General features: G+C 45.6%; 1 protein-coding gene across 1 annotated transcript in view; it reads right to left on the bottom strand.

Moving 5' to 3' along the window:
* Positions 1–25,283, bottom strand: part of JAM2 (junctional adhesion molecule 2) — a 107,485-nt gene extending 82,202 nt beyond the window's left edge. The window contains exon 1 of the mRNA XM_044284334.1: positions 25,002–25,283. Within this exon, the coding sequence (XP_044140269.1) occupies positions 25,002–25,053 (52 nt within the window). The 5' untranslated portion in view covers positions 25,054–25,283. The remainder of the gene's footprint in view (positions 1–25,001) is intronic.
* Between the last annotated feature and the right edge of the window lie 1,008 nt (positions 25,284–26,291).

The raw sequence follows: 26,291 nt of genomic DNA, 5'->3' as shown, positions 1-26,291 counted from the left end.
CTAAGAGAATCGGTAACCGTTCACTTCCAGATTTATTAATTAAAATCTAGAATTCAACTTAGATTCTGGATTTGCTGACTAAGAGGAACAGCATAATAACTGGTGGTTGACTGAAGTATTGCCACTCTCCTTAATTACTGCAGGTTTTCTACTCCACCTATAAGTGGATCTCCAGCAAAGCTCACTGACAGGACGGTAACATGATATGGTCAGATCAATGTGTTAATTCGCTAATTGACACAAATGACCACAGAGTGTGACGGGATATCAGTTTTATTTAAAGCATATGTTAATCATTTAACCTATATAGAATAAATCTACGTGTAAAGTTGTGCCACTTTATACACACATTGTATCACTTATCTTTCACCGAACAGAAGTTACAGCCTGTATTATACTCCAGAGCTACATTCACAATTCTGCTTGCTTCAGAGCCGACCTCTTTCAGAATTCCTTCAATATTTCTACAGAGCTTATTGTGGGAGCTATAGAATAATATCAAGGGCACCACTACTAACAGCGGAGCATTTTCACCGCAGGGGGCATATTTACTAATTAAAGTACTCTGGGAGAGAATTATTACCATTGGTGGGACTTTTGGGAACACTTTGGTAACCATCTGTATGGCACTAATATATTGTAAGTAGAGTATTTGGGTGCATTGGGGAGCACAGCAGGCACAGTATTGGAGGAAGCGGCAGGATAAAAAAATTTGGGGCAACAGGAGGAAAATGAAAATTGAGACACCGCCGATGTCTGTGTGGCAAACCGTGCAGAGACAAGACGCGGGTGAAGGAAGTAGTCATGGCTGTCTGGGCTGAATGAAGAAGATGAGGAAAGAGAATGTCTACATCAGGGGAAACACCACAGTATGTAATAGGTATGGGGTGTTGTATTCTCCAGTATCTGTGATAGGCTTTAATGTAATTTCGATTCAAATATGCCCTTAGCAGTAGGGCTGGGGGTTGGATCAAGAATTTAACACATAAAAAAAATTTGAGGCCCAAGCCCCAATGTATGAGACCCTATCAACACTCCTGTTAGGGCGGCGGTCCATGCCAGCCGTGCTACTTACCGTGCCCAGCCTTGTCCTCTGCATGCTGCTGCCTAGTGCTCCAGTCTTGGTTCCCTTAGGGTGCACACACACTTACCTCCAGCCTCTGAAAGGGCTAATGCACACACTTGCAAAATCTTCCCCAGCCAATGACTCTAGATCTCTTGGTATTTTATTTCATGAGGAAAGGTCATCAATATCAGATTGATGTGGAGTCTGACTCCCAGCCGATCAGCTGTTTGAAGAGAATGTAGCGCTACTGTGTTCTCTTCACTGTTTACCCGCTCGTTGTTGGCATTGCAGCGGCGAGCAGATGTCACAGCTCCTCTGTCCCTTTCACTTGAATGGGACGGAGTGTAACTACATTCAAGTAACTGGGACGGAGAAGCTGTAATTTCACCTGCTTGCCACTGCTCGTCACTGCAATGCAGACGGCGCGCAAGTAGACAGTGAAGAGAAGGCCGCGCTCGAACGCTGAGTTCTCTTCAAACAGCTCATCAGCAGGGGTGCTGGGTGTCAGATCCCCACCGATCAGATACTGATGACCTACCCTGAGGATATGTCATCAATATAAGAAACTGGACAACCCCTTTAAGGCAGTCTCACTAGTCAGATTCCCTTGTGACCAGCAAAGGTGTTGTAAAGTTTAGTGCTTCTGCAACTAGCGTATCTGCGTTTATACTGCGCTATCTCCTGCCTGTGCTCCTGGTGCGTTCCAAGCCTGTTCCAGTCCTGCCTGTGTTCACCTGCACTTTCAAGTCAGGTTTGAGTTCCGTTCATGTTTAAGTTAACCCTGTCCATCTACCTAGTCTGTATTTCTACCAAACACCCCGCCTGCCCTGCCAGTGTCTACTACTCTGTGTGCCAGTCTATGCTGTGAATTCATTCGTCTATACTTCCAGTGTGCTTTTTGGAGCTCAAAACCTGCACTCATGTATACGGTAAGTGACTGTTTTGTCTGTATCTGCGGTTTTGGTGCATTTTTGCTATTCTGAGCTCCTGGCGCTTGAATCAGAATCCCTGACCCCAGTGGTCAGCTGCCAACTACACCAGCACTATCCCAAGAGGTGGCAGTCTGGTTGCTAACACACAGCAAAGTCTAATCCCTATACAGGGGTTAAAAGGTGAATACCGGGGAAATGCCAGAATAATGCCCTTAGGGTTAGTCCCACACCAAACCGGTTAGTTGGCACAGTGGGTGCACACTCACTGATCCGTAACAGCACCTGGCATAACCATAACTTTCTTGTAAAAATACAGTCCTCTAAGCTTAAGCAAATAAGACTTTCGGTGCACCTCTGTTCAGTGCACCTAGCTTACTCTGCATCGTCACTGTCAGATCTGAAATAGGGAGGGCCGAGAAACATCCTAGTTCTGAGAAATGTATTTTTCAATTTTATGCAAATAAGGTTTTCAGTGCATCGTTTGGTGCAATACTACTCTGCCTGTAAAGCATTGACTCCTTGTATTATAGTACATATGGAGATGGGCCACACTATGGCAAGACTACAAATCAGCTGATTTATGATGTGGTTGGCCATCGCTCTCCCCAGCGTTACACCCATCCATCAACTTATGTATGGATTTGACGGACACAGTGCTGCAATGGTTTGCCTATATAAGTGACTAATAAAACCGCACTTCCAATTATCTGGACGAGTCCGCATCATGTTCCTAACTATAGCCGACAGCTTGTCCTGATGCTTGCAGACAGAACACTGTACACCATGTGCAACCACGTGAGCACACCACATTTTTCAAATGTTTCCCCATCCCAAGGAGGCTTTTTGGAAAATCCTAAATGGTTATATTTACACTTCACATATATATATAAAAAGACGTTGCTGTGGGCACTGGTAGAAGTGGTACTATATATAAATGTCAGGATATCAGCATGAGAACAGAGTGGCATTTCGTGTCCAGACATGCTTCGCGAGGACGAGATGCCGCTGTACACAAGTGATATTCTATAATGATATCCAATATGTACTAAACCGAGAGGGACGAGAAACGCGCTAGCTAAAGATGGGATTCCTTGCCGCAGTTGAAAAATAATAAAAATCCATCTACCTAAAATTTATCTTTATATAATAACTATCTAATATCTAACATTTATTTCATATCTAATATCTTTCTACCAATCCATCAATTCATCTATCTAAGGCTACTTTCACACCTGCGTTCGATCGGATCCGTTCTGAACGGATCCGCTCATATTAATGCAGACGGTGGCTCCGTTCAGAACGGATCCGTCTGCATTAGAACTTAGAAAAATTTTCTAAGTCTGAAAGTAGCCTGAGCGGATCCGTTCCGACTTTACATTGAAAGTCAATGGGGGACGGATCCGCTTGAAGATTGGTGTCATCTTCAAGCGGATCCGTCCCCATTGACTTACATTGTAAGTCGGAACGGATCCGCTCGCCTCCGCACGGCCAGGCGGACACCCGAACGCTGCTTGCAGCGTTCAGGTGTCCGCTCACTGAGCGGAGCGGAGGCTGAGCGCTGGCAGGCGGATGCATTCTCAGTGGATCCGCCTCCACTGAGAATGCATTAGGGCCAGACGGCTGCGTTCAGGGCCGCTCGTGAGCTCCTTCAAACGGAGCTCACGAGCGGACACCTGAACGCAGGTGTGAAAGGAGCCTAATATAGAAAAATAGCAGAAAAAGACCCATCTAGTTCCTTTCATTTTTAGCAATGCGTAGAGATATGATTATCACAGGCATTGGATATCTACCTTATCTATCTCATATCTAACATCTGTCTATCTCTCATAAAAGTCAAAATTCAAGCAGCGCACAGACCATCCTGTATAAAGAGGGCCAGCCAAAAAATAAAAAATAAAATACAGCAGCACATCCAGTTGTAGTGAAAAGTAGTGTCCTTTATTCACCCAAGAAGCAATGTTTCAGTCCTCTTAGGCTACTTTCACACTGACGCTTCTGGGTCCGCTTGTGAGATCCGTTTCAGGGATCTCACAAGCGGCCCCTATACGGATCAGTTTTGCCCCAATGCATTCTGAATGGATAAGGATCCTAAGGATCCGTTCAGAATGCATCAGTTTTTTAGATGGTCACTAAAACGCAGCTTGCAGCGTTTTGGTGACTGTCTGACTATGCGGAGCCTAACGGATCAGTCTAGACTTACAATGTAAGTCAATGGGGACAGATCTGTTTTTCACAGACACAATATGGTGCAATTGAAAACGGATCCTTCCCCCATAGACTTTCAATGTAAGTCAAGACGGATCCGTTATTAACGGATACAAGCGTTCGCATTATTCGTGCGGATCCGTCTGTGCAGATACAAGACGGATCCACACAAAACGCAAGTGTGAAAGTAGCCTTACTGGGATTATTTTCAAGCTATCCATCTATCTACCTCATATATATATTATCTGTATCTAATATCTCTTCTATTTAATCTATCCCTCCCGCATATCTATCTGGCTATCCATCTAATATCTATCCATTCCTCATCTCTCACATATATCTAATATCTATCTAGTTAAACAAACAAAATATCAGGATTTCGAGTGTTTTAAAGAGGACCTTTCACCACTCCTGACATGCCTGTTTTAATAGCTTCATGCATTCCCCATGTAATAAGAATTCTGGAACATCTTTTCTTATGACTATGTTGTCCCATTCCTTTATTATTTCTACTAGAAGTTATGAATGAATTGCCAGCAGTCTGCAGTAAGGGTACAGAGGGGTGGTAACCAATTGGGGGGGTGTCCCTGCACAAACTGACTCTATCCAATCAGTGCTGCCATTGTCATTGTTTAAGGAAATTTTTTCATTTAAAATTACAAAAATATTTTGGGATTGTTTGTGAAGTTTATTGTCCACATGTTAATCTTTGACGAACTCCACGGCATGTACAGAAGATCATGTTTATCAGTTGTTATCGATGATCGCTATGGGTCGTTACATATTATAACATCTAACAATACTGGAACCCGCTCTTCCTGTGGTTCCAAGTGTGGGCAAAAGGACAAGACATTCCCAGCAGGAGATCAGTGAGAACACACTACATTTCACTGACATTTTCTATAGTGTCCAAGGAAACACATTCCCATTGAGTGCCCTCCTTTACCGGCTTAAAAAAGGGACAATAGAAAAGCCCAATCAGCCATTCATCCCCTTGTTAAGAGGCACGGCCAGGGGGATTCTGGGAATTGTGAGCAAACACACTAAACATAAGCGACAAGTATGACCATAATGACCTCCCAGAGACTTATCCACTCTTTCCTGGACAGAGTAACGTGAACACAAAACATGGTGGGATCAATTCACAAGATATGAACTGGAAAAGTAAAGGAATCTGAAATGTACGTACTTTATGTTTAATTTTATTATACTTTATATGTAGACTTAATTTAATTTTGTCATTTATTTTTCTATTCAAAAAGCAAGAAACATTTTTTTGATGGAGTATTTTTACTATTTTGTGTGTGTAAATATATATATATATAGTGGGGTTTTGCTCTGGTAGATAGGGTAGGGGGCGCAGTACAGAGGCAAAATACAAGTTCTTAACTCAGAACGTCAGTGTTTATTCACACGAGGCAATTGCACAAAACAGCACGGAAGTTTGCAGTCTTGGTGTTAATTCACACACAATGGAAAGTTCATATAACACAAGTCACCTTGCTGGCAGTTCTGCCTCCAGTAGTCCACAGCAGGCTTTAGGGGGCCTGTTTCCCCAGCGTGCGGCTCTCAGCTCTCCAGCACAGTACAAAGCTTTAGATCCCAGAAACATCTCTGCTGAGCCCAGCTGGCTATTTAAGGATAGCCAGGTGCTGCCAAAACCCAGATGGTCCGGTATTTGACCTCACCTGGCTGGAAACCAGCCCAGCCGCACATGCTGGGAGGAAAACTCGCTGTCCCTATATATATATATATTTAAATGCAAAAAAAATAATATATTGTGTTGTATGCATTTATTATTATTATTATATTTCAAATAAAATCTTTCACAGTCATACTGTGTGGTATCTATCATTTGTGACATCATTTACACATTTTTTCTTTTTGGGAGGGGGGGGATGGTCGCCTCAAAAATGCTGTAATTAAAAACAAAATATGCAGCCACTAAACCCGGAGAGGGACATAATGAGGTTGAGACTGGCTGTAGTGTTCTTCAAAAGGGGGACAGACATGGAATCCAGAAGTATCCCTGCCCCCATACATATTAGTGAATGACATGAGCAGCTGGTCTTAGAAGCTGAACTTTGAAAACCTGACTTTAGGTTCATTGACAGATGGGAAACCTGAAATATGTCAGAAATGTCTTTTTATATAAACTGTCTATAAAACAAGCAAAAAAAAAAAAAAAAAAAAAAAAAAAGAACAAAAACTGCTTACAAATATCATCTTATGAGTCTCTTTAGGCCTCCACATGTTTATCATACCTTCACTCCAGAATTCTGACATCAAAAAGTCACAAAAATTAAGCGCTTGTGCAAACATTTGCGCCTTTTTACACTCACTCGCTGCATTTCTTCACCACTCACTCCAGTTTTGTATTAGGTGTGGAAAAGTGAGTGTGGTTAGATATGTTAATTAATTTTACTCCAGATTTATCATAGCGACTTTGTTAAAAATTCGCAAAATAGTCGCAGTCTCACTCCAGGAGGAGGGTGGGGTAGGAAAACTGGAGCAGCTTCTCTAGACATTAGTGTTCGGTTTAAGGACAAGCCAATGGCAGGCGACGCATCGTGGGTGACGCTAGGGAGGCCCGTCCCCGTCTGCTATTGGCTGCAGCAACGGTGCTGGGACCAGGAGCGGCGCCGGGAGTGGGGTAAGTATATTACCTGTGAGGGGCCCGGCATATGGGGAGGTTGGAGAACTTGGATAACCCCTTTAAGCAAACTCAAACTGACTTCAAATATTCTCCTCATGATAAATTTACCCCCATAAACTTTGCTTGGCCCTCTCTATGCGTATTGGTCCCATGCACACCTGACTCTCCACTTTTTCCTTGAAAATTCCATGTTGGAGACTCCAAAGCACCGGAGATAAAACCAAACAAAACAATGTTTTATTTAAGTCACGTTAAAAGTGAAATTTTAAAGGCTTGAAAAAGGCCCTAAGCGGCCAAATGTTGACATTAGTGGATCTCCGGTGCCTTGGATTTTTCTATGATAAATTTTTCTGTAATATGAGACCAAAAAATGCTTGCAAAAAATAAATAAAAGTCAGCTTTTACAAATAGAATGTTTTTGTATGTATTTTTTGGGCAATTTTTTTCAAACCATGCCCTTTTAGGCTAGGTCTACACGACGACACTTGTCGCTCGACAGATAGGACGCAACATTTTGTTGCACTAATGTCGCGCAACATATTTTATAATGGCAGTTTATGGTGTCGCACTGCAACATGCGACATGCTGCGACTGCGACGCAACAGTCGCAGAAAAATCCATCTCGAATGGATTTTCTGCGACTGTTGCGTCGCAGTCGCAGCATGTTGCATGTTGCAGTGCGACACCATAGACTGCCATTATAAAAATTGTCGCGCGACATTGGTGCAACAAAATGTTGCGCGACAAATATAGTCGTGTAGACCTAGCCTTAAAGAGGAAACTATGTGCACCCCCTTTCCAGATGTCACTACGTTTATAGATATCTATTTTTTTTTTAAAGTGACAGAAAAAACTATGCAAAACAATAAAAAAAAAAAAACGTTGCATACATTGACACATGCAGTTTATTTTCTTCATGCGAGGCCAAAAAAACAAAAACAAAACAATGAATGTCTATGCATCATAACCACTGTACATGAGGCAAAGAACGCCCTAACCAGTGTTGCCTTAGTAAATGACCCTCCAATAAATCTTAAAGTGGAACGAGGTTGGTTTTTATTATGGACAGAGCAGTGACGAGAAGGTTTTTGTCGTCTCCCAGCCATAGATATCTATGGAGCTGTAAATCTGCTTCAGGAAAACCACGGGGGTCTTGGTGTTAAAGACAAGTGCAATGGGGGAGATTTATCAAAACTGGTGTAAAAGGAAAACTGGCTTAGTTGCCATTAGCAACCAATCAGATTCTTCCTTTTATTTCTCAGAGCCCCTTTGAAAAATGAAAGGTGGAATCTGATTGGTTGCTAGGGGCAACATAGCCAGTTTTCCTTTACACCAGTTTTGATAAATCTCCCCCAATATGTTCATGTGAGGGCCATTCCTTTTCCAAACTAGCTGTTTCATTGCTTTTGCACCGGAAGGAAAACAATATATATCAGGGTGTGATGGTATTAACCCCTTAAGGACACAGCCTTTTTACACCTTAGGACCAGGCCATTTTTTGCAAATCTGACCAGTGTCACTTTAAGTGCTGATAACTTTAAAACGCTTTGACTTATCCAGGCCGTTCTGAGATTGTTTTTTCGTCACATATTGTACTTCATGACACTGGTGAAATGAAGTCAAAAAAATATTTTTTTTTGAACCAAAAATACCTAATTTAACAAATTTTTGGAAAAATTAGCAAATTTCAAAGTTTCAGTTTCTCTACTTCTGTAATACATAGTAATACCCCCAAAAATTGTGATGACTTTACATTCCCCATATGTCTACTTTATGTTTGAATTGTTTTGGGAATGATATTTTATTTTTTGGGGATGTTATAAGGCTTAGAAGTTTAGAAGCAAATCTTGAAATTTTTCAGCAATTTACAAAAACGACATTTTTAGGGACCAGTTCAGGTCTGAAGTCACTTTGCGAGGCTTACATAATAGAAACCACCCAAAAATGACCCCATCTAAGAAACTACACCCCTCAAGGTATTCAAAACTGATTTTACATACGTTGTTAACCCTTTAGGTGTTGCACAAGAGTTATTGGCAAATGGGGATGAAATTTGAGAATTTCTTTTTTTGTCAAATTTTTTATTTTAACCCATTTTTTCCACTAACAAAGCAAGGGTTAACAGCCAAACAAGACTGTATCTTTATTACCCTGACTCTGCCGTTTACAGAAACACCCAATATGTGGCCGTAAACTACTGTACGGCCACACAGCGGGGCATAGAGTGAAAGGTGCGCCGTTTGGTTTTTGGAGGGCTGATTTTTATGGACTGGTTTATTTACACCATGTCCCATTTGAAGACCCCTGATGCACCCCTAGAGTAGAAACTCCCTAAAAGTGACCCCATCTAAGAAAATACACCCCTCAAGGTATTCAAAACTGATTTTACATACGTCGTTAACCCTTTAGGTGTTGCACAAGAGTTATTGGCAAATGGGGATGAAATTAGCAAATTTCATTTTTTTGTCTAATTTTCCATTTTAACCCATTTTTTCCACTAACAAATCAAGGGTTAACAGCCAAACAAGACTGTATCTTTATTGCCCTGACTCTGCCGTTTACAGAAACACCCAATATGTGGCCGTACACTACTGTACGGCCACACAGCGGGGCGTAGAGGGAAAGGTGCGCCGTTTGGTTTTTGGAGGGCTGATTTTTATGGACTGGTTTATTTACACCATGTCCCATTTGAAGCCCCCTGATGCACCCCTAGAGTAGAAACTCCCTAAAAGTGACCCCATTTTGGAAACTACGGGATAAGGTGGCATTTTTTGGGGACTATTTTTAGGGTAAATATGATTTTTGGTTGCTCTATATTACATTTTTGTGACGCAAGGTTACCAAAAATTGAAATTCTGAAATTTCATCTCCATTTGCCATTAACTGTTGAGGAACACCTAAAGGGTTAATGAAGTTTGTATAATCAGTTTTGAATACCTTGAGGGGTGTAGTTTCTTAGATGGGGTCAGTTTTGGGGAGTTTTTACTCTAGGGTACATCAGGGGGGCTTCAAAAGGCCATCAAAATCGGCCTTCCAGAAACCATGTCGGTCCTTTCCTTTTGCGGCCTCCCTTTTACTGATACAGCAGTTTACGACCACAAATGTGGTGTTTCTGTGAACTGCAGTATCAGGGTAATAAATATTAAGTTTTGTTTGGTTGTTAACCCTTGTTTTATTACCGGAAAAAACTGATTGAAATGGAAAAGTGCCAAAAATAGCGGTTTTGGCACTGTTTTTTTTTTTTTTTTTTTTTACTGTTTTAATCTGGGGGGTTAGGTTAGGTTTTTGACTATATTATCTTTTTTGATACAAATCTTTTTTTGGGTATCTCTAAAGTCTAAGGGTCATTTTTTTTTTTTTTTTTATCCAATTATCTCATGTGGGGACTCATTTTTTGCGGGATGAGCGGACGGTTTTATTGGCACTATTTTGGGGGCTATATGACTTTTTTATCGCTTGCTATTAAACTTTTTGTTATGTAAGGTGACCAAAAAATTATTTTTTTGCACCCATTTATTTTTTTTTTTGACCGTGTTAATCTGGGGGGTTGGGTCATGGGGTATTTTTATAGAGGAGATTCTTACGGACACGGCAATACCTGATAAGTCAACTTTTTTTACAATTATTTTGGTTTTAGACTATATTATCTTTTTTGATTCAAATTTTTTTGGGGGTATCTCTAAAGTCTAAGGGTCATTTTTGTAAAAAAAAAAAATTATCCAATTATCTCATGTGGGGGCTCATTTTTTGTGGGATGAGCGGACAGCTTTATTGGCACTTTTTGGGGGGCTATATGACTTTTTGATCGCTTGCTATTAAACTTTTTATTATGTAAGGTGACAAAAAAAAACTTTTTTCGCACCTTTTTTTTTTTTTTTTCCTTGACCGTGTTAATCTGGGGGGTTAGGTCATGGGGTAGTTTTATAGAGGAGATTATTACCGACGCGGCGATACCTAATATGTCTACTTTTAATAAATTATTTTAGTTTTTTTTGGGTGTCTCAAGTCTGAGAACCAGTTTTTTTTATCCGATGTCAGTGCTAAATTGGGATATAAATTTAGTACTCCATGGAAGTGTGATACTCCCTGAAGCAACCGTCAACGCAGAGGCCCGGATGATCGGGGCAAGTGTCGCACTGAGTAGTTGTGTCCTTCCGTATCCCCCTCCTGCGACACACTCTGCACTTTTTTTTGGGTTCGTCCCTTCTTTCCAGTATGGGGGACCACACCTGGAAAGTGTTGGCCAGGGACGATCCGGGCACCTACAGTTCCCAAGGTACTCCGGCCTGCTCTTTCCCGGTCCGAAAAGATCAGGGCCTTGAGGACTGCCTCATAGAACTGGAGGAATGTCCCTGTGCTGCCAGCGCTTCGGGATAGTACAAAAGAGTTGTACATGGCAACCTGCACCAAGTAGACCGCAACTTTTTTGTACCATGCCCGGGTTTTGCGCATGGCGTTATATGGCTTGAGGACTTGATCAGAGAGATCAACTCCTCCCATATACCGATTGTAAGCGACGATACAATCGGGCTTGAGGACCGTTGCCGCGGTACCTCGCACAGGGACAGGGGTGATGCCGTTACCATGAATTGTGGACAGCATAAGGACATCCCTCTTGTCCTTATACCTGACCAGCAACAGGTTTCCAGTGGTAAGGGCACGGGTCTCACCCCTGGGGATAGGTACCTGGAGGGGGTGGGCAGGGAGGCCGCGTTGATTTTTCCGCACGGTCCCACAAGCGGACGTGGATCTGGCGGCAAGGGACTGGAACAAGGGGATACTGGTATAAAAGTTATCCACGTAAAGGTGGTAACCCTTATCCAGCAGTGGGTACATAAGGTCCCACACAAGTTTCCCGGTAACACCCAGAGTGGGGGGACATTCTGGGGGTTGAATCCGGGAATCTCGCCCCTCGTACACACGAAATTTGTAAGTGTACCCTGAGGTACTCTCACAAATTTTGTATAGCTTCACGCCATACCTCGCCCGCTTGGAGGGCACATACTGGCGGAAAATGAGTCTCCCCTTGAACGCAATGAGAGACTCATCAACCGCGACCTCTCTTCCAGGTACATAGGCCTCCATGAATTTGGCCCCAAAGTGATCGATGACCGGCCGTATCTTGTACAGACGGTCATGGGCAGGATCACCTCGGGGGGGACATGCTGCATTATCGGAATAATGCAGACATTTCCGGATGGCCTCAAACCGGGAGCGTGTCATGGCTGTACTGTAAAGTGGGGCCTGGTATAGGACGTCCCCACTCCAGTACAGCCTGACACTGGGTTTTTTGACCAGGCCCATATGCAGCACGAGGCCCCAAAATGTCCTCATTTCGGCTGCACTGACCGGCGTCCAGCCACCGGGCCTGGCCAAAAAGGAGCCCGGGTGTTGAGCGACGAACTGTTGGGCGTACAGATTCGTCTGCTCCACCATCAGATTTACCAGTGGGTCACTGAAAAAATGACAAAAAAAGTCATATTCAGTGTAGCCCACTGTGGAAATCTGGATTCCTGATTGGCCTACAAAATCAGGAATCACAGGCTCGTATCGCTCTGGGCTACACCAGACAAGTTCACCGGCAGGGGGCTCCGGTGGATTTAACTGGTGGGCCGGGAAACCAGTACGAGCCCCAGAGCTGCTCGTACTAGTGTGGGCCACAGGGTCCCTAACATGGCGGTCCCCTTGCTCCGCCTGGCGGCGTCTCCGCCGCCTTGGGGGCTCATCATCATCGCTAGATGATGATGAGGAGGATGCGGATGACAACAGGAATGTGGGGTCATCCTCATCCTCACTGGGACTCTCGGAGTCAGAGGCAATCTGGGCGTATGCCTCCTCGGCCGAGAACGTCCGGCGGGCCATAGGGGAGTGTGTGTCTGCGTGTATATGTGCGTGTGTGTAACTCTTTATTTTGTATGCGTGTGTGTGGGGGCACGGGTGTTCACGAACTCACCCTAAAACTAACAGAAAAAAAATAAAATAAACTAACTAAAAAAAAGGGCAAAAAATGTGGGGAAAAAAATTCAAAACCGCTGATCAACCGTCCGAAGTTGATCAGCGGTGGGGTGTGCGATGCGCTAACAGTGGCCGGACACTAAGTGCCGGCCACAGTCAGCGTACACGAAAAAAAAAAAAAAATGCACCCCAAAAAAGGTGGGGGGGGGGGGGGGGCAAGTGGCAGCACCCCTGGGGGGTCTAGGGTCACACAGCTGTGCTGTGGACCCCAGACACCCTAACTTAGGGTGATGCAATCAAAGTTCAAAAACTAACTTTCCCTTTTTTTTCCCTGCCTAAACCAAACTTTCCCTAGCTGTCCCTATGTACCTGATGGGGTCCTGGGGGGCACAGATCGGGTCTTGGGGGGCACAGATCGGGTCCTGGGGGGCACAGATCGGGGTGCAGGCAGCGGTGGCAGACACGTGCAGGCAGCTCCTCTCTCCTCCGGCTCCGGAACACAAAAGGAGGAGGAGAGGAGCTCCTGCCTCTTTTGAATCTGCCGCCGGACCGCCCACAGACCAATCAGAAAGCGATCCTGAGTGGTGATGTCACCATCACCACTCAGGATCGCTGGATGGTGATTGGTGGGGTGAAATCACACCACCATCACCATCCTGTTCCGGGTTATCGGGACTTCAGAGACCCGAATAACCCGGAAACGCAGAAAACCGCAGGTCTGAATTGACCTGCGGTTTTCTGCGATCGCATACATGGGGGGGTCACTGGACCCCCCGGCGCATTTGCTCCAAGTGCCTGCTCAATGATTTGAGCAGGCACGGGGTTCCGATCACCGCCCGCCGTGCGGCGGTGATCGAAAATGCACAGGGCGTACATGTACGCCCTGTGTCCTTAAGTACCAGGGCACAAGGGCGTACCTGTAAGAGGTTAATAATATATTTTTAATGAGCTCATTGTTGCACACAAAATCGGGGAGATTTATGAAAACTGGGGTAAAGTAGAACTGCCTCAGTTGCCCCTAGCAACCAATCAGATTCCACCTTTCATTTTTCAAAGGGGCTCTTAGAAATGAAAGGAGGAATCTGATTGGTTGCTAGGGGCACCTAAGCCATTTTCCTTTACACCAGTTTTGATAAATCCTCCCCAAAGCGTATGCAGCAAGTCATTTCTCATCTCCTGTCTTACTACCGACATCTAGTAGCCATTAAACAATACTGTACGGATCGCACATATCACACACCACCGCCTGGCAATTTCGTTCCTGTGACATTTTTGTGGTCCACGTGACATAATTCATCAGCACTTAGTCATCCCCCTTCGGAATGTGCCACACGCTGTACATGGGAACACTGCTGAGCGTGAGTCTCCACGGGCGGCCACCTGTCCACCACCGGTGTCAGGCTCCTCTCTTGGCCCAGTCTGACAGGCCGGCAAGACATATGTTTGCAGCGAGGAACTATAAAAACACTGCGACCCCCCTACTTATCCCCAAAAATGTATAACTAATTCTCAGGAATTTAAACCATGTCCTACTCAGTATTTGTAGAGGGACGCGATAACAAAGTGGTCAGGACAAGCAGGAATTCTTTATATAAAATCAAAAATCTAAATTGTGTTGAACTGCTTATTTAGGCTACTTTCACACTAGCGTTCGATCGGATCCGTTTTTTTTTTTTTTTTGTTCATGATAGTGCAAACGGATCCGTTTTGACTTTACATTGAAAGTCAATGGGGGAAGGATCCGTTTCAAAATTGAGCCATACTGTGTCAACTTCAAACGGATCCGTCCCCATTGACTTACATTGTAAGTCTGGACGGATCCGCTTGCCTCCGCACGGCCAGGCGGACACCCGAACGCTGCAAGCAGCGTTCAGGTGTCTGCCTGCTGAGCGGAGCGGAGGACAAACGGTGCCAGACTGATGCATTCTGAGCGGATCCGTATCCACTCAGAATGCATTAGGGCTGGACGGATCCGTTCGGAGATGCTTGTGAGAGCCTTCAAACGGAACTCACAAGCGGAGCCCCGAACGCAAGTGTGAAAGTAGCCTTATAGAGATGTAGCAGAGCTGTGTTTGCCACTTGGCACTTGAGTTTCTGGCTCCCAGAAATAAGCCTAATTTATAATAAAAAATTGGATGCATCTTAGGCCCCCTTTCACACAAACGATTTTTCCACGCGGGTGCAATGCGTGACGTGAACGCATAGCACCCACACTTAATCCTGACCCATTCATTTCAATAAGGGCTTGTTCACACAAATGTTTTTTGCGTTCCGTATACGGAACCACTCATTTCTATGGGTCCGCAAAAAAAAAACAGAATGTAATCCGTGAGCATTTCGTTTCCGTAAGTCCGCATTCCCGTTCCGCTACATTTTGAGTCTTGTTCTATTGTCCGCAAATCACGTTCCGTGGCTCAAGTCAATGGGTCCGCAAAAAAAACAGAACACATACGGAAATGCATCCATATGTCTTCCGTATCTATTGAAAATGTTTTGCCCAGCCCAATTTTTTCTATGTAATTACTGTATACTGTATATGCCATACAGAAAAACGGCATATCGACATTTTGGTAAGCATTATGTATTAAGAATGCTATTATTTTCCCTTATAACCATGTTAGAACACCAAACCCAAACCCGAACTTCTGTGAAGAAGTCCAGGTTCGGGTCTGGGTACCACATTCAGTTTTTTATCATGCACTTGCAAAACGCATTGCACTCGCACGGAAAAAACTGAACGGAAAGCAATCGCTGACAAAACTGACTGACAGTGCGTGCCTACTTGCGCGGGTTTGCCGCAACGCATCCGGACAAAATCCGTGACGCCTGTGTGAAAGAGGCCTAAGAGATATTGCTTTTAAACCTTCAGTTTTTTATCACACGCACAAAAAAAGCATTGCACATGCGCGCAAAAAGACGGAATAACTGAACAACGCAATAGCAGACAAAACTGACTAAACTCGCTTGCAAAATGGTGCGAGTTTCACTGAACGCACCCTGAACGTATCCGGACCTAATCAGTCACGCTCGTGTGAAAGAGGCCTTACAATGGCGCAGGCCAGCCTTGATAAATGCCCCCCAGTGCCTCCGATTTATCACTACGGGTCAAATTGAGCTTTGTCTTCACATTTGTCTATTTGTGTAAAAGTAACTAAATTTAGCATTGGCCAAACTTTCACATTCTGACTCATTTTCACCGACCACAGCTACAGCAGGTGGAAAGCAGATGGCACTATTTTTGGGGACTTTCCCTATGATAAATCAGGCCAAAAACCAACGTGCTTCATAGGAACAGCTGGATTTCTGAAGCTTAGCAGGCATAACAATTACCCTTGGCCTGTCGCAGACTTTGGATAGGGGCTCATGCACACGACCGTATGGCTGGTCCGCATGCAATCCATTTTTTTGGAAGATCGGATGTGGACCCATACATTTCAACGGGGCCGCAAAAGATAAGGACAGCACACGGTGTGCTGTTCGCATCCGACCATGTCCTATTCTTTTTCGTATTGTGGACAAGGATAGGACAAAAATGGACCAAACACAGATGCCAGCCGACCCGTAGACTTCAATGGTCTGCATCGCGGACCAACGTATTGCAGGTCTCCGATTTTTGCACTGACCCACGGCAACAAAACCACCTATGTGTGAACAAACACATTATAATCAATGGATACGTATGCTGTCCGTGGAAATTGTGTATGGCATACGTCAGTGAAAGACGGAGATGTGAACCAGGCCTAAGATAGAATGACACCACTTGAAGCTCCAGGGCCCCAATTCAAAATCTCTAAGGGTATTTTCACATCTGCAGCAGCTGACCCGACAAGCTTTTCTGGCATGGAACGGCCTGCCAGATTTCACCAGATCCGGCGCTGCCGGATTCTACAGTTCACCGCCAGATCCCCATTGACAGAAATGGGATCTGAACAGTTTTTGCCCAGCATGCCGGACATGTGAACATAACCTAAGGGCTCATGCACACTAACGTATCTTGCTTCCATGTCCAATCCCTTTGCGGATAGGATGCACACCCATTCATTTCAATGGGTCCGAAAAAAATGCATTTTAGCCCTTCACCATTGTCTTCAATGGGCACACGGCTAAAATCTGCTTCAAAAGAAGTAACATACCACAAATCAACATTGGAAAATTAAAACCCGCCACCATGTACAAATTGAAGTCAGTGGTAAGCTATTGTTGGAGTTTTGATTGCAGATTCCACGGTGGAAAACGTCCGTCTCCGGAATCTACTGCGCATTTCAATCGTGTGAACATAGCCTTACTATGGGGGTCCGCTATCTAGAATGAATGTAAGCAGAACCCCTTTTACACGGGCGAGAATTCCGTGCGGGTGCAATGCGGAGGTGAACGCATTGCACCCGCACTGAATCTGGACCTATTCACTTCAATGGGGCTGTTCAGATGAGCAGCGATTTTCACGCATCACTTGTCCGTTGCGTGAAAATCGCAGCAGGTTCTATATTCTGCGTTTTTCACGCAACGCAGGCCCCATGTGCGGATGCGGTGTGATTTTTCACGCATGGTTGCTAGGAGATGATGTAAGTAAATTGTTAAAAGTCAATTCACTGTATTATTTTTCCTTATAAAAGGAAAATAATAGCATTCTTAATACAGATTCAGAATACTTACTAAAATGTGGCTTTAGGGGTTAAAAAATAAAAAATAAATTAACTCACCTCATCCTGTTGTTCGCGCAGCCGGCATCGTCCTCTTTCCTCTTCTTTCAGGACCTGCCAAAGGACCTTTGATGAAGTAATCGCGCTCACCACCTGGCAGGTCCTGAAAGAAGAGGAAAGAGGACGATGCCGGCTGCGCGAACAACAGGATGAGGCGAGTTAATTTAATTTTTTTAACCCCTAAAGCCACATTTTAGTAAGTATTCTGTATTAAGAATGCTAATATTTTCCTTTATAACCATGTTATAAGGGAAAATAATACAATCTACACAACACCTAACCCAAACCCGAACTTCAGTGAAAAAGTCTGGGTTTGGGTCTGGGTACTACAGTCAATTTTTTATCACGTGCGTGCTAAACGCATTGCACCCGCGGGATAAAAACTGAACATCGGAACGCAATCGCAGTCAAAACTGACTGAAATTGCGTACCTACTCGCACGATTTTCCCTGATCACAGACGCAACGCATCCGGACCTAATCCAGACACGCAGACGTGTAAATTAACTTTATGGGTAAATTAACACTGGTTTGCTCCAAATGTGCAGTTTTATTGACGTTTGTGGCAGCCATTCCTTTCCCCTCTGATGTAGTCACATTCTTTATGTCTGAGACAAAGGCAGAATAATTCTGCACATGAAGCAGAGGTGGTATCGGCCATCCTCTCACCATACAGCTGGCCGCAGCTTTCTCCCTCTCTTATATGTGATCCTAAAAATGCTGTTTAGAAATGTGACCCCCCCCCCCACCCCCAGCTTAACACCGTCTGCAGGATTCCAATCCATGGAATGAAACCGTCCCAAATAACGACCCGCAGGTTGTCGCAGACGCACTGCACATGTCATCCCTGCAGAGACAACTGCTCCCTGCCTGCGCTCGTCCCATTGTCACCTTGTGTATTTCAGTCATTTGAGGAATGCGGAATGCCGAGCGTTTCACATGTGGTTTGTCTGGTAGCGGAGGTAAGTATGTGACCGAGGAGGCAGCGCGGTGCTGAGATGGGAGAGCGCCCATTTATTTATACCCGGCAGCAGCCCGTGGGCTCTGAAAGCCAGTGACAAGGCAGTTCTCAGATATTCTGACTCGTTCTATCCAGAATCTGTATTAGGGCTCACGCACATGGCCGTTGTTTTTGTCAAAAAATGCGGATTTGAAGCGGGCCCTTTAATTTTGGGCACGCGAAAAATGCAGACAACACACCGTGCGCATCCGTATGTCCGTTCCTCAGCACCCCCCAAAAAATAGAACATATTACAAACAAGGATAGGACTGTTCTATAAGACTCTTTTTCTGTTTTCTTTCCATTTTTTTGCATTCCATATACGGAACCATTCATTTCAATGGGTCTGCAAAAAAACGGAATGTACTCCGTATGCATTACTTTTCCGTATTTCCGTTCAAAGATAGAACATGTCCTATTATTGCCCACAAATCACGTTCCGTGGCTCCATTCAAGTCAATGGGGCTGTAAAAAACAATGGAACGGATACGGAATGCATCCGTATCCATTCCATTTTTTGCGGAACAATCTATTGAAAATGTTATACCCAGCCCAATTTTTCTATGTAATTACTGTATGCTTCCGTTTCCGATCCGCAAAAAACTGAAACCAAACGGAAAAACTGAAGGGCAAAACGAAACGGAAACACTACTGAAACAAAAAACGGACCACAAAACACTGAAAAAGCCATACGGTCGTGTGCAAGAGGCCTAAGGTTGTGGACCCACAATTTTGCAGACCGCAAAAACGCTTACAGCCATGTGCATGAGCCTTACCTTGTGGAAAATGGGGCTCTGGGCGCTACATGCATGATACAGTGTGCCACCATTCAATACTCAAATAATATCACCATATAATTCCTAAGTAATGTCTCCATGCAGCATCACAATATTACTGCCATATAGTCCAAACATAACACTACCATATATTTCCCACACAATAATACCACTTAGTATCCAAACAGTACTAACATACAGTGGCAACATAGCACTATATATATACACCCCACACAATACTGCCAGTGTACACCACCATACAATTCCTTAGTAACGTCTCCATACAGTATCCAAATATTACTACCATATAGTGCCCATATGACATATTTCCCACACAATGCTGCCATTGAGTACACAGTTATTAAAGGAGCTGTCCACCTGTTAATACTGATGGGTCATCGATTACTGATCGGCTCGCATGGAGTGCCGCCTCCTCGTCTCACAGCTGATTGTCGGGGGTCACGGGTGTCGGACCCCCGCAGATCAGATATTGATGACCTATCCTGACGATAGGCCATTGGACAACCCCTTTGATACCATATAATGCCTACACAGCACTGTTGTATATCCCTCCCAGTACCGCCATTCAGTTCCCAAATAAAACCGTCAAAACTGGGCAACAGGCTAATTGAAAACTCCCTGGCGGTCTGGGGCAGTGAAAGGGTTAGCAGGAAAGTCGCTGATGACATGATCCACTCTTAGGCCTCATGCACACGACAGTATTTTTTTGCGGTCCGCAAAAAGGGGTTCCTTTGTTCCGTGATCCGTGTCCGTTTTTGTTTCCGTGGGTCTTCCTTTATTTTTGGAGGATCACCAGACATGAAGGAAAGTAAAAAAAAATCTAAGTCAAGTTTGCCATGCAAATGATAGGAAAAAAATGGACGTGGATGAAAATCTTGTGTGCATCCGTGTTTTTTCACGGACCTATTAACTTGAATGGGTCCGCGAACCGTTGTCCGTGAAAAAAATAGGACAGGTCATATTTTTTTCACGGACTGGAAACATGGATCACGGACGCGGATGACAAACGGTGCATTAGCCGAGTTTTCCACGGACCCATTGAAAGTCAATGGGTCCGCAGAAAATCACGGAAAACGGAACAACGGACATGGGACACAACAACGGTCGTGTGCATGAGGCCTCAGGAAATGTTCACATGGCTAAAATCCACAGCAGAAAAAACTGTAGCAGATCAGCAGGTTGTTTTTGGCGGCAAATTTGTAATTTGGTGGCGGTTTTAGGCCACGTTCACGTCTCCGGTAAACATATCTGGCAGAAAACAGCATGTCAGAGTTCACCGAATCTGGCATAGTCGGATACTGCTGTTCACCGCCATAATCCAGGGATCAGCAACCTTCGGCACTCCAGCTGCTGTGAAACTACAACTCCCAGCATGCACACTTATTCAGCAGAAACTCCCATAGAAGTGAAAGGAGCATTCTGGGAGTTGTAGTTTCAGAACAGCTGAGTGGTCGCCGATTCCTGCCATGGACTATAATGGGATCCGGCTGCTATTCTGCATAAGTACAAGAAATGCATCAAAATACGGTCGTGCGCATTGAGGTCTTAGGCTATGTCCGTGTTGCGGTCCGCACTCCATGGATCCACAAAATACGGACACCTTCCATGTGCAATCAGCGATTTCTCACTCCCAATACTAGAAATGACGATTCTTGTCTGCGATACGGAAGACCCCTTTTCAGTGGGTGGTGGTCTCTCTGTATCTACCATAAGACACACGATATATACTACTGTTGGTCTCGGACGTCCCCTGTCCCCGCCCGACAAGCGCTGTATTGTGCCACTTTAGACGCCCGTTTCCTGTGACCCTGATGATTTCATTTCTATGTATCAGGCTTTTCACCACGTGAGTCGGCTCAAGGTTTATCTGCGATGGGGGGCGGTGGGGGGCAACTGTGGTGTAAGTGAGTTTACTGGACTACACATCAGGGACTATAGAAGGAACCGGCGATGCTGCAGCAGCTCGGAGTACAGATACGTGCCAAGCTAAGCTGGCGCGGACTTCTCCGGGCAGCAGTTCCCTGCTAGGCTGCATTTCTCCAGAAATAACATCATTTTGAGCAGCGCTACGGCAATAGGATCCAAGACGCTGACACCAGGACGGCGCTTTATCACCCAAGTCATGAATCAAGATATAGAACCAAGCACTTAGTATAATGGACGCCTGGCGCATTTAACCCCTTCACTTCACTGCGTTTCTTAGATCAGCCTGGACAAAGGCCGGTTTTTAGACAAGTTTATTACAGGCACATTGATGGGACCATATTACGGATGAGCGTTCCGGCCTGACTGCGGCTGCGCTCGCTCTCAGGCCTCATGCACACGACCGTAGTTTTGGTTCTCACGCCTGATCCGCACTCTTTGCGGATCCAATCATTTCTACGGGTCTGCCAAAAATCCATGTCATCCATGTGCTGCCTGCATCTGTGTGGACGTTCCGAAAATGAAAGAACATGCGCTGTTATTGTCCGTTTTGAGGGCAAGAATGGCTGAGGAAAATGCGGCTTGAACAGAGAATGTACCCGTATTTTGCAGATCTGCGGTTTTCCGACCGCTAAACGGATACGGTTGTGTGCATATAGTCTTGAGACAGCCTCATAGATCCCAAGGATGCTGTGAGTTCATGTCAGCCGCCCGGGGACACTCGCCCATAATATACTCACCTGAACCAGCCTAATGGAAAAAGTTTCATGTTCCAGCAACTTGGAACTGGGTCTCAGGTGCCTAAAAACGCTTGCAAGATGTTCTCCATTGATTTTAATGGGAAAACCACGTGTTAATTTAGGCAAGGGGCTACACGGCGACACCTGTCGTGGCCCGGATCGCTGAGCAGCGGTGATCCATAGAAATGCACGGGATCGCTGCGACAGTCGCACGAAATCCAACGCGGCTGAATTTCTTGTGACTGCCGCGGCGATCCCATTCATTTCTACGGATCACCGCTACTCAGAGATCCGGGCCACGACAGGTGTCAACCTTGCCTTGCACAGCGAGTTTTTTTATGCTTGCGATTTTAAAAACTGCAGAGTTGAAAAAAGAAGTGACGTGCGGAATCTGCACTGACCCCTTGCCCAAACGTCCTATTAAAATAGGCAGTATAAAAAACCGCGTCGGAGCAAAAACCGCTGCTAGGAAAAAAAATGCGGAATCCTGAAACAGAATCAGTGTCAGTTTTTTTTTTTTCACCACAGAAAAAAAACTCTGTGTGAACCTAGCCTAATACATCACTCTATGGGGCTATACTGTACCTCCGAACAAGCTTCTAGGGCAGAATATTGCCATATGGCGGCACTATCTAGGGACACAGCGGTTGCCTATGGTTCTGTAAGCGTCCTGTACATTGGTAGCACCAGTTGGCGTTGTCAGGTTAGGACAGGATGGGTCAGAAGTACTGACAGCTGGCATCCGACTATAACTACTGGGCGTTATGTATATGACCCCATACATGATGCCACAGGTGACAACTTACAAATCGTGGATCCGAAAAACACAGATACTGACCGTTCTAATACAGACAAGAATAGGACGCGGATCAGACATACGGATGCGGACAGCACACGGTGTTGCATCTTTTGCGACCCAATTTAAGTGACTGGAGATCAGATGCAGAATAAAACTACGGTCGTGTGCACGAGCCCAAAGGCTACTTTCACATCAGTGGCATTGTGATCCGGCCGCCAGTTCAGTCAGAGAATGCCAGGGAATCGGACGGACGCAAACCGCAGCGTGCAGTATTTTCTGTCCAGCCAATTTTCTGCATTTTTGCCAGATTGCAGCTGGATCTCTGCCGGACCCCATTATAGTTTATGGAGCCGGCGGGCATTCCAGTTACGTCCGTCAATGCCGGATCCGGAGAAGTACGGCAGGCTGTTCACTGCCTAAAGCCTCTTGCACACAAACGTGTGCTGCCCATGCCCGTGCTGCGGACTGCAAATTGCAGTCTGCAATGCACGGGCACTGACCGTGGGCCAGCCGCATACGGATCACGTTCTCATTCACTTGAATGGGGTCCGCAATCCCTCCGTTCCGCAAAAAGATAGGACAAGTTCTATCTTTTTGCGGAACGGAAGCACAGAACAGACCACCACAGAAGCACTCCGTAGTGCTTCCGTTCCGTGGTTCCATTCCATTCTGCACCGCATGTCCTACCTTCAGCCGTATCTTGCGGATTGTGGATCCATTCAAGTCAAACCCACCATCTGCAGTCCGCAATACGGGCACGGAGCCCTATGTTCATGTGAATGAGCCCTAACACTACTGTCTGTTGGAGCAAAGCGAAGCAAGAAAAGAATTCAGCAACTCAATTTGCACAAAAAAATAAAATAAAATCACATCCTGCAACTTCAGCCCCTTTGGCAGGTTAGTGAATGTCAGACAGGTGCTGTCCGTGGTCTCCACCGAGTATTCCCACATCAGCGGGTACATGGCGACACCACGGAAGCATGCACTGTTCCCTCACACACATTACAGTCTATGGGTCCGTGAAAAACCACGGACAGGACACTGACGACATCCGCGGTCCATGGTCTTCACAGATCATTGCTAGAACATGTTCTGAAAATTCAGTTTTTATGGGACTTTCACACTAGAGTTTTTCTTTTCCGGTATTAAGTTCCGTCACAGGAGCTCAATACGGGGAAAAAAAACGCTTCAGTTTTGTCCTAATGCATTCTGAATGGAGAGCATTTCGTTCAGGATGCATCAGGATGTCTTCAGTTCAGTCCCTCTTACGTTTTTTGGCCAGAGAAAATACTTTTTCTCTCCGGCCAAAATTCCGGAACACTTGCTGGAATGCGGTACCAAGTGCATGCGCAGACCTTTAAAAAGGTAAAAAATAAAAATAAATACTGGGTCCGTTCTTACAGATGACACCGGACAGACGGATCTGGTATTTCAATGCATTTGTCAGACGGATCCGGAAACAAATGCTATCCGTTTGCATACGGACTTTCGGATCCGGCAGGCAGTTTCACCAACGGAACTGGCTGCCGGAATCCTCTAATGCAAGTGTAAAAGTACCCTTAGCCTAGCCAGTGTCCCTGGACACAGAGGGCAGAAAACGGACACACGGATCCTTCACGGACAAACTACTGACCATCTTGTCACAGACATCAACATGGCTCAAGTATGACAACCAAGCACCTAAAAATGGGCAGGGGGGCAGGGGGCTACTACCAACCCTCTATCCTGTCCACCATGGCTGGCTCCTGAAGAACACGCCGCCACCGTGACTTTACCACAACTTTGTGCACATCTAAATAAGACTGGCACGTAGGAGGGCACCGAGAAGCCCAGGGTGCCAACCTCTGGGGCGTCCCTCAAAATGAAGCCGAGAGAATCTCACTTATTGTAGGACCTGGTCAATGGTGGTAGTGTTAACCCCTTCTCCTCCGCCGCTGTCTATACCACCTCCCCTGGCATCCGCTTATTTCCAGGATGACACCACACAAGGGCAGCAGAACATGATGATGATGAAGATGATGATGATGATGAATTGTTTCCATATGTCTGCAGGACAAGTGGAGGGGACACATTGTAGCCACCTCTGCCCTTGTGGTGCCAGTCCTCTCTCCCCCCAGAAACCCAAGCAGGACAATAGCAGGAACACAAAGCAGAGACAGAGGGACCTGTCCACAACTGGCAAAGTGAGAGAAGCCCTGCAAAATGGAGAGAGAAACCCCAGAAACTTACAGCAAAGAGCCGCAAAGTGACCCAGGAACAAGAGCCCAGCCGGGAGCCGCATCTTCTCGGGAGGAATAAGTGAGGACAGAGCAGCAGACAGTTCACATCCAGGGCAGCGGCAGCACAACTGAGGCAGAGCAGCCGGCGCCGCGGGTATAACGGGGAGGTGGGAGCCGCGGGGAGCGCCGGGCCGCAGCGCCCTCTGCTGGCGGATTCCACAAGTGTCAGCTGGAAACAGATTGTGCCAGCTGTAACCCCTTCATCGCCAGCTCTGCCCAACCACCGCTTCACCAGTCCATAGAACACAACGGAGGTGACTGCGCCCAGCCTAGATGCAGGTCTACAGTATATGCGTAGAAAATCCGCAAGAAATTTGCGCCACACTATTTTTTTTGTGGGTTTTGGTGTGGATTTGACGCAGGTTTTTTCGGCAGAGCCCTGGTTTCGACCTTCTATTGCAAAGGGTGAAATCCGCACAAATAAGGCTGGGGCTACAGGGCGACACCGCACCAATGTCGCGCAACATCTTTTGTAATGCTGATCTATGGTGTTGCACTGCGACATAGGAAAGGCTGCGACTGTCACAAAAAATCCATCCAAGGTGAACTTGTGTGCGCCGGTCGTGTCGCAGCATGTCGCAGTGTGACACCGTAAACTAGCGCTACAAATTATGCTGCGCAAGTTGCAACACATGTAGTCCTAGCCTAAACCAACGCTGCTAGGGGCGGAGTGGCCATAGACCTTGCAGGGTAATCTCCCGGTGGGCCGATGCCCAGGGGGCCGCCTGAGCCCTCCTCACAGCCGCCACTGGACGGTTTTGGGGATGTACTTTATGGCAGTATTTTGTGTTGGACTGTGGTACTTGGCTCTGTTGCGGTGGTATAATGGGCCACAATATGGTATCGCTGGCCCTGCCTTCCTTCGATTTGGACCAGACTTAAAAAACGGGGCCACTTTTAGTATTTTTCCAGGGCCACTTTATCCACCTCAGCCCCCCTAGCTTAAACCCCCTTAATGACCAGGCCACTTTTTACACTTCGGCACTACACTACTTTCACCGTTTATTGCTCGGTCATGCAACTTACCACCCAAATGAATTTTACCTCCTTTTCTTCTCACTAAGGCCCCTTTCACACGGGCGAGTTTTCCGTGCGGGTGCGATCCGTGCGGCGAACGTATGGCACCCGCACTAAATCCTGACCCATTCATTTCTATGGGGCTGTGCACATGAGCGTTGTTTTTAACGCATCACTTGTGCGTTCAGTTGAAATCGCAGCATGCTCTATATTGTCCGATTTT

Source organism: Bufo gargarizans, chromosome 3 (assembly GCF_014858855.1).
Source record: "Bufo gargarizans isolate SCDJY-AF-19 chromosome 3, ASM1485885v1, whole genome shotgun sequence".
In the NCBI taxonomy this organism is placed as follows: Eukaryota; Metazoa; Chordata; class Amphibia; order Anura; family Bufonidae; genus Bufo; species Bufo gargarizans.
This window is presented reverse-complemented; position numbering and strand designations above follow the sequence as displayed.